Source organism: Astatotilapia calliptera, chromosome 17 (assembly GCF_900246225.1).
Source record: "Astatotilapia calliptera chromosome 17, fAstCal1.2, whole genome shotgun sequence".
In the NCBI taxonomy this organism is placed as follows: domain Eukaryota; kingdom Metazoa; phylum Chordata; class Actinopteri; order Cichliformes; family Cichlidae; genus Astatotilapia; species Astatotilapia calliptera.
This window is the reverse complement of record NC_039318.1, coordinates 22,034,204-22,043,976: the sequence shown is the minus strand read 5'-3', so window position 1 is coordinate 22,043,976 and position 9,773 is coordinate 22,034,204. Positions and strand designations below refer to the sequence as shown.

At 42.3% G+C, this 9,773-nt stretch overlaps 1 protein-coding gene across 2 annotated transcripts in view; it reads left to right on the top strand.

Annotated features, from left to right (window-relative positions):
• The first annotated feature begins 1,799 nt into the window (after nt 1–1,799).
• usp44 (ubiquitin specific peptidase 44) overlaps nt 1,800–9,773 on the top strand; it is a 12,773-nt gene continuing 4,799 nt past the window's right edge. The window contains exons 1-2 of one of the 2 annotated variants that reach the window (XM_026147487.1): nt 1,800–1,879; nt 6,241–7,953. In XM_026147487.1, coding sequence (XP_026003272.1) covers nt 6,394–7,953 — 1,560 coding nt within the window. In that variant the 5' untranslated portion in view covers nt 1,800–1,879; nt 6,241–6,393. Of the gene's footprint in view, nt 1,974–6,240; nt 7,954–9,773 lie in introns of both variants that reach the window. The other variant, XM_026147488.1, reaches the window with a different exon arrangement.

Sequence of the window (9,773 nt, the reverse complement as noted above, 5' to 3'; positions counted from 1 at the left end):
GAAAAAAATAACCTCCCCTCAATATCATATAATCATATTATATCATATGATGTATTGCTTGTGTTTGTCAGACATAAAAAGAATCAAAGTAAAACTGTCTGATTAATTTTGATTAATATTAATGTTGATTAATACATTTTAATGACAGTTGAAAGTTTCAGAGCTCTAATGTAAAGTCGTCCCCTTTGTATCCCACACTGAAATTCAAACGCTTATTTCATCACTCTGTGCACTACATCACCATATTCGTGATTAGCGTTCATCTCTTGTCCTTTTACAACAGTGTTGCATTTTACTGTTATACTTTCTCAGTTCTTTATAGATTTTTAATCACCATTTGATAACCTTTCAGTTGTAGGTGTCATAGGGATAATTTCCTGTGGAAGAAAAGTCTTTTGATTTATGAAGCATCTCTTTTAGATTGGTAACATTTTTCACATTTACAGATCTCAATCACCATTGCCCACATATAATAGTGATTATTCCCATGCTGACACAGCCAAGAGACTGAAAATACAATAAAGGTTTTGATGGCCAGAGAGGGTTTGTGTGCTTTTTGGGGGTGTTTGTTTATGTGCATATTTACTTTTTAATTTGGTTTTGCTACCCCAGACTTGGGTTATTCCAGGTACCCATCTGGGGCAGGCAGAGTATAAAAGGAAGCCAGATGCTTTTGGTGTATGTCGATGTTCATGAATGCCTGCTGCAAGTAAAAAAGACCCCAACTTGATGGATGAGTTTTATTCCAGCCTCCTGTCCTCCAGTCTGACACTGAACAATAAGAATTAGAACCACCTTTACCAGCAATAATAATGATTTTCTGTAAGACTTTATCAGTCTCTCATATTGTTGTGGTGGGATTATGGCCCACTTTTCTTTACAATGTTGTTTCAGTTTGTTGAGGATTTCAGGTATTTCTTTAGGTACAGCGCTCTTATAAGGTGCTACTACAGCACTTCAGTCAGGGTGAGGTTTGGGCTTTCACCGAGCAATTGTAGCACCTTGATTGCAAGATGCAAGAAAGTCACGTCCTTAAGAAACAGGAAATAAAAATCCAGCAAAGACCTGGTGCAGGACTTGAGAGATACATGGTGCCATTCAGTTGACCCATCTACTGTTCGCTGAAGCCTTAACAGAAATGGTCTCAGTGGAAAAATTGTTGTCAAGAAGTCATTCTTAAGGGAGGGAAGCAGGGAGAAAAAGGTGACTAATTGCAGAAAACTGGATTGAAAATCAGTGGCAACAGGTGGATCTGTGGATGGTTCAAATTGTCATCATATATAAAGGAGATCAAAAGGCAAGTATGGCAATGAGTGTATGCTGTAAAATACCTGTAAAACATGATGATATACACCAGTTTTTGGCTAATTATTCAAAAACAAAATGGTCAAGCACGAGGAATGGACTGAAAATCAGTGAAAAGCAGCCAATTTGCAAAGAAAATGCCTTCAGGGAGCATGGAGAACTGTTCCTCAAGACCACTTTAACAAATTAAAAATTACTGGCTGCTTGGCAAAATACAAAGATCTGAGCAGCTCAAGACTTTTGAACAGTACTGTAAATCTGACACAAGGCATCTTTTTTTTAGATGACTGTTTGGTGCATGATCCCTGATGAAAAAAGGAATCAAATCAAACTAAAACAACTAAATATGCACATTTGTATTAAAATACTAAAACTTACCTCACAGTTTCACAACAATAAAGCTTCACTTTTAATATACGTACATCATCATCATCATGAAGAACAATAACAATAACAACAACAACAACAACGTCACGTCTCGCGGACGCGCTCGAGCCAACACCACGCGACAGTGACTGACAAGATGGCGATCATTTCAGAAACAGAGGAGTTACTGCGGTGAAGGAGAGGCTTGGTATGCTGTTTCCTTTCAGTAGCAACTAATTCTGAACATGTTTGTGACCGTGCCCCCGACGATGTGTGAATTCTGGCCGAGGCACACTTGGCAGGTCGGTTTTGAAGCCCTGTCCGATGCCGGCGAGCCGATCTCCGGCTGAACTTGTTTCAGGATTGTCGCCGCTAGCTTGTCAAGCTAATACTACCTAGCATGCTAGGCTAACGTTAGCGGCAAGGGCAGCTAGGGCTCACTAATCTTGAATAAATACAATAAAATTAGACTCTTAGTTCAAACAAAATGTGTTCGCGTGTGTTGTAATTTTATTTTCATTCATTTGAGACGTTTATTTGTGAGACTTTGAAAGCGCTTTCGAGTTAGTTTTACACAATTCAGTATTTTGTAATCGCAACTCTTTACAGCTATTAATTACATGCTAGTGATAGCTGGCTAACTTTAGCTTTTTGGGAGAGACCCTCTGTGAAGTTGGGCTCCTCGGGCTGAACACTAACGCGTGCTGCGCTCGTGCAGTTTATTGAAATGCTACTCTGGCTGGTTGTGTTGTGGCTGTTTTACTCAGAGTTAGTGTGAGGCTGTGTGTCGGTAAAACCACGCACAGCCACAAGGACAAACCAAGCAAAGCAAAGCGCGCTAACTTGCTGGTAAAACTTCAGGACATTAGAAACTCTGGGACAACCCCCGAGAGTCATCGCTTTATTTGCTCAATTAGAAGCCACTGATTTCTTAATGCTGAGCCAGGAGGGTTGCTGCTAAATCTCCGCGGTGATTACTTTAATGTGGATCATGCTTAACCAGCTTCTGGCTCTGACAGCGACGTGCCACGTTATTCTGGATGTTTGTGGCTCGTCCCGATGCCAGCCAAAGGCTCGGCGCGAAAGCATTTCAACATGTCTGGAGACCAGACAGGATATGTGCCCCGGCAGCTGTATTTATATCATCCATGGCAGCAATCTGATGAACACGTATTGAACACACACGCCCCCTCCTGCACTGGTAAACAGGGGGACTGAGTGCGTTGAGCCATGCTTGTTTTGCTTTGTTAAATTGGTGGTTTATGACTAACCAAACTATAACTAAACGTTAACAGAGTTAGAACCGATTTTCCCGCTATCCTGTCCTCTCCAGACATTTTTAGCATGGAAACAACCCTCTGCAGAAGTAGTCTTAAGGCCTGTACTATGGAAGTGGAATTTAAGCCTATCCTGATAACTTTAGGCTTAACCCTGGGTTTTAAAAATGACCGAGGCAGTTCACTTTCCTACCTGGATATATTTCCATGCTAACTTATGCTGCAAACGTAACTATTCCTTCTGCCAACAGACTGGGTGGCTGTGGCTCAGGAGTTAGAGCAGGTCATCTGCTAATTAGCAGTTTTGATCCCTGGCTGCAAAATGTTAACCCTGAGTTGCTGTCCGATGCATCTCCTTACATATGAATGAAGTGTGTGTGTGTGTGTGTGTGTGGATAGCAGATTAGATCAGATTATTGTATTTTTTTTGTTTCCCAGTTGATTGCAGATAAATAAATTACAAAAATTTTATTTTTCTATAAGCATTAATATATGTTGCTAAAACAGGACATCCATTTGTACTTGTTGACCTTATATCTAATTTGGATGTCAACTACGCCTATGTTTGTATTCTGTCTTTGTATTTACTCTCAGACTGTTGAACACCACTAAGGCTGCAGCTGAGAGAATAAAAACTAAAACTGTCTCTTATACTCAAGTACTTGAACAATTCAGGGTTTAGTGTCTTGTTGTTGCATATAGATGTCTACATATAGACTAGAGTAGCTGGGAATTGATACACTGACCTTCTGATTAGTAAGTGGCCATTTTATCTTCTGAGCCACAGCTGCCAGCCCTGAAAACAGTGGAAACTGATAACAGAACCATTCCCAAGGGCATGTTGAACTTGCTCTATAGTACACTGCCCTGTACCCATACAGTGTGCCAATTTTTATATACTGCAGGAAAAACAAAAAACAATCCTATGATGCAAATTTGCAAAGAAAACAGCAGGTGCATCATTTCACTGTGGGAAGTGTTACGAACAGCTGATAGGAACGGCAAAGCGTGTTTCTGGAATATTATGTTTTTGTTCCTGCAAGCGCTTTTTATGCAATTTTTGCAAAGCTATATGTGGAACGAAACCGTGACCGAGGACAAGCTGATGGCATCAGATGTAAGTACAACTCTTCCGGTTTCATATGCAAAACAAATTATTGCGCTAGCTTACACGGTTCAGGTTCTACAGGGATTTAAAAATAGTTACGCAAAACGGAGCATGCAGCTCTGACCGGCTTTAAAGGGTTAACAATAACTTTAAAAAAATAATATAAAATGGTGTGCAACACCACTGAAGTTTTTTTTTTTTAACTCTCTTTTCAACCAACGGCAGTCACTCTCCTCTCCAAATAACTTCTGCTTAGCTTTCCGAGCTTCCCTCGGGTCAGTGCACCACTTTGCAAGCTCAGACCCCCTCTTTTTTCCCCCCCCTCAATGATCTTGTTCCCTTGACATCAGTTGGGGGGGGGGGGGGTCAGCTCACTCAAGGATCCCCAAATTCTTAGCAGCTCTGTGGGATTTGAAAAGAAGCCAGAAGAGGTTCTGTGAAGAGTGATTGGTATGTTTTTAGCTGAACCTAGAGCTTCTCAGCATACTGGTTGCTCAGCTATATAAACAATTCGATTTCAATTCAAGTTTCTTTATGCCACAGTCACCTCAAGGCGCTTTATCATTTAAGATGGAGACCCTTCAGTTTATGGGAGAAAACCACAACAGTCAACAGGAGGAAACCTCTGGCAGAACCAGGATGTCTTGTGAACAGTTGGTGGTGCCAATCTGAAACTAATTTTAACATCTTTCAGGTTAAAATTTTCTTAAAGCCCAGCTGCTGCTAACTAGCTATCTGTAGTGTCTCCCTTCTCTTGGCTGAGCAACAGGTTTCAACTTCATTGCAGCTGGAGTTGATTGTTCAACTCCTCCATTTTGGACTGCAGCTGCAGTTGGTAGTTGGGACCAGTTTAGCTTGACTCTGCGGCAGGTAGACAGCTTGTTCCTGTGTCCCTATGCTGTACAGAGCTAAAGAAGAACTACTGTTGTCAGTTGCTGTGCAAGATGTTGGAATTAGTGTTCATCTGCAACCAGCTGATTGTTCTGCTTGGTTATTGATTTGTCAAAAAGTATTTACAATACTGTATTGCAGAGGAGACATTTGGAAACGGTTATTTTTTGTTGCTTCATTTTCTGAACACTTAAATCACCAAGATAAGAATCTATGGTTTGAGAAGGAATTAGACCCTTTTAAGTTATCTAAGTCCTTTGATTTGAGGCTTTAGAAAATCTAGCCTATGATGTGGAACTTTAACCGATTTCCCACAGATTTAAACTGCTTTTTTCTACAGCCTCAGTAAGCTCGTCAACCCCAGTGTGAAAGCGACCCTCTTTCCGTAGAGTTGTGTTTATTCGCCAGTTATTTTACTACTGGTCCCTGTTGAGGTTGAGAAATGTTTGAGTCCGCATGCCACCTGGCAGTTTGCCTCAGTTTACTCTGCGTAGATACAACCTCACAAAGCAGTCGATGGAAATCAGATGCAATAATAATTTCTGGTTTCATGTGTTTCCTGTAAAGAGAAGAGGATGAAGGTATACATTTAAAAATATATGTTGTTGTTTTTTTTGGGGGGTGGGGGGGTTGGTAATTCATCTGGTTTTAATCTTAAATGAAAAAAGCAGATGTCTGCGTGTAGTGGGACATTTAAGTGAAAAGTGTTTAGTGTTTGTTTTGCGTAGATGTTTGCGGCATTGTGGTGGGCGCACTGCAGTCTGTAGTTTTGTGTCAAAACCATACATCCAATCACAACAATAGCGATATCGGGTGAAAGGGGACAAAATGTTGATGTTCTGATGCATAAATTGTGCACGGGAATGAAAGGTCCAGGCATGAAGCAGTTGGAGCAGTTTGTTTTTTTCCCCCCCCCAATAGTGAGCGATGTAATCCTGCTGTTGCTGTCAGGTTGAAGGGGAAAGCTCAACTAGTCAACAAACCTAAAATGGGACTTAGCAATTAAACCATAGAAGTTATTAAACTCCAGAGTCATCAGTCATAAGTTGTTGGGTTTTTTTAAACTGCAGTCTAGTTACGCATTCAGTTTTATTGAAAAAGAATGAACAGTATATTGTTTGTTGTTAGCCTCTTTTTCATCTGTATTATGTTTAAAAATCCCGTCTAAAAGGATGTGTTTTTAAATGAAGGAATAATGGTGTTAAACAATAATGCTCTAACATGAACGCCTGTGGCCTGTACACAGGTAAACTTATCAAAGTTCTCACCTAACCTTTTCTCTTCCCTCTCTAGACAACACCACCATGCCCTGGGAGGGTCTCACTTCTCAGTTCGCCATGGTTACCATGGTGATATGAAGCCAGCGTGAAGCGCTGACAAACAAAGACTTGCACGCCAAAAGGTCAGTTTGACTGACACAGCCAACTTGGCGGGCAGGCTTGTGTAATGGACAGGTGTAAGCATGTGGGGCGGCTGCGGCTGGCCCCAGACCACTCCATTCTTAACCCCCAGAAGTGGCACTGCGTTGACTGCAACACCACCGAGTCCATATGGGGCTGCCTCGGCTGTGCCCACGTGGCGTGTGGCCGCTACATCGAGGAGCATGCTCTGCAGCACTTCCAGCAGCAGGGCCACCCACTGGCGATGGAGGTTAACGAACTTTACGTTTTTTGTTATTTGTGTGACGACTATGTTCTGAATGATAACGCCACCGGAGACCTCAAGTTGCTTCGCAGTACACTCAGCGCCATCCAGAGCCAGCGTTATGAGGTCACCACCCGCAGCGGGCGCACCCTGCGCTCCGCTAGCGCCAGCGTGGATGTCCTCATGCCATCCGGCGTTCGTGAGTTGCAGTTGAGGGACGAGGACCGAATGTTTACCGCTCTTTGGCACCGCCGCAGAGCACTTATGGGACGCATCTTTCGCCTTTGGTTTGGCCTGACTGAATGTGGAAAAAGGAGAGCAGAGGAAGAGAGGAGGAGGGAGGAGGAGGAGGAGCAAAGAAGGGAGGCCAGGGAGAGGAGGCGAGCTCTCAAGAGGCAGCTACAGGAGGAGCTGGAGAACGCTCCTCTCAGGAAGAGTCGTCGCCTGCGTCAGAAAAGCCAGAGAGTTGGGGATCTGACGACCACAATGCTGACTTCTCGCAGGGCACGCAACAAGACGAAAACTCCAGCGCCCCCATCCCTGAAACGCAGGCAACGAACCCGAAGCCCCGCCACTGTAACCCCCAAGAAAGCTGGACCAAAAAAAAAGGTCCAAGCAACCCCCAAAGCACGCAGCTGTTCTTCAACTACCAAATCTAAGCCCAAAGCCGCTTCAGCAACCCTGCATACTGCCCAAACCCCTGTCTGCCGCAAGCAAGGCACCAAACAGGACGGCTCGCCCTTCAAGCGGCGTCCTACCGTCACTCCTGGAGTGACGGGATTAAGAAATTTGGGAAACACTTGTTATATGAACTCCATCCTGCAGGTGCTGAGTCACCTGCATGTTTTCAGGGAGTGCTTCCTGCGTCTGGATTTAACACAGGCGCTGGAGCTACTGGCATCTGCCGTCCATGGCCAACTGGTGGAGAAGGCCTCATCGCAGCCCCCCTTGATCCAAAGGAAGGGACTCCAGACCAGCTCGGGCTCTGGGGTGGGGCTGAGCGGCGGGGCGTCACGAGGCCGCAGCATGGAGTTGATACAACCCAAAGAGCCCAGCTCGAAGCACATCTCACTGTGCCATGAGTTGCACACCTTGTTCCAGGTCATGTGGTCTGGCAAGTGGGCGCTGGTATCGCCTTTTGCCATGCTGCACTCAGTGTGGCAGCTGATCCCGGCGTTCAGGGGTTACGCTCAGCAGGACGCTCAGGAGTTCTTGTGCGAGCTGCTGGATAAAGTGCAGCATGAGCTGGAGAGCACGGGCAAGCACACAACCAGTGCTGGGGTCCCACAGACGCAGAAGCGGCTCATCAAGCAGGTGCTCAGCGTGGTCAACACCATCTTTCACGGCCAGCTCCTCAGCCAGGTACACACACACACACACACACACACACACACACTCTTCACCGATACAGCCGGCTTACCTGACAAGCTTCATGATGTGTGCACATGTGCTGGTCTATAGCTCCACTAAAGACGTTTCAGCCAGGACAAAAGGAAAATCACTGACTATTTAGTAGTTTTTCAAAAAGTATAAATTAATGTTACTAAATAGACATTTTTATTTATTAAGACAGTCTTTACTGGTTTAAAATGAGTGTTTGGGGTTGGCTGAACATGTTAGCACAGTTTGTCCACATATCGTTAAGTCTATTGTGCTAATCAGAGGCTGTGACCTTCAGAGGAGCATATAAAGGCATGAAAATCTCAGATTGGCTCTCATACTGTGTTTGCATTGATTTGAATTCATCAGTCATCACTGGCTTTGATTCATCCTGTATTCATAATAATCAGAATAAACAGTTCAAACTAAAGAGAGGTGGTTAAACTGTAAGCAAGGAGTATTTATTTTTGGTCTGATTTCAATTCATGTCTAAACTAATTCTCACTTAGAATTATTTAGGTAAAAATGATCAACTGTTTACACACCAGTATAGTACAGCGCCCCCACCTGGCCCATGCACCGGGAATTCTTCTTGAGTTATTTATTAATTTTATAGACAAAAGCTTCAACTGTTAACTACTATATTTCTGCAGATTCTGGTAACATTAAAAAACTGCTATAAAAGGAAGAGCCAAGCACACTATTTAAATTTTATCTGTTAAGCTGATATCCATCTACCTATGTAAGTTATCAAGGTAGTTAATTAATGGTAATTAATTAATTATTGCTTATACCAGGTGGTCTTAAATCTGTGTCTTATAACTTTTCGTTGTCTCGCCTTCAATAAAAGGGAGGGAAGGAATATAGGAAAATATTCTGACTTGTCGACATGATGCTAAACAGCTGCACCCCTTAAAGGTGGATGAGGATGTAGGAAATGGAGAGAGTTGGCTTGAGGACAAGAGATTAGTCTCTGCTTGTAGAGGCTGAGCACACACGGTGACCCTGTGTGGTATAGTAGTATATATGTATATATACTTGTATATATATATATATATATATGATATATATATATTGGCTGAGACACACACATGACACCTTGCTAGCTGGACCACATACACAAATACATATACATTTATATATATATATATATATATATAAATATACATATATACTGAAGTTTATGGATCTTATAAAATATAAAACTGCAAAAATTATGTACAAGGCCAGATACAATATGTTACCAGGAAATATACAGAGGATGTTCTATGACAGAGAAGGAGACTATGAATTGAGGGGGAAATTGAATCTAAGGATTCTTAAAGCACGGTCAAAGGTTAAAACCTTTTGTGTCACTATTTATGGGGTAAAACTGTGGAATAGTTTTACTATAGATCTACAGCAATGCTCAGGAATTAGTAAGTTCATGAAAATACTTCGAAAACTGATTTTGGAAGAATATGATACCGATAAAGATGATCACCCATTGTATGTATAAAAATATCAAATTATATCCAAATTATATCAGTCACGGTAGCCAAGTTTATATAGGTTCTCCTCGTGTATCGTGTGGAGTATGTGATGATGGGAATTAGGTGAATTATGTGGGATCAATAAGATGTTGAGCAGGGGTAGGAATTAATAAGTATGTTCATACTTCTTCCTACTCCTTTTCAGACCAAACATTGTTACATTATGTCAGACGATTTTGTTTTATTTCATTATATATTTTTTGTTTATCTGAACACATACGTGTGTGTGTGTGTATATCTACATATATATTCGTATCTGTAAATGAAAAT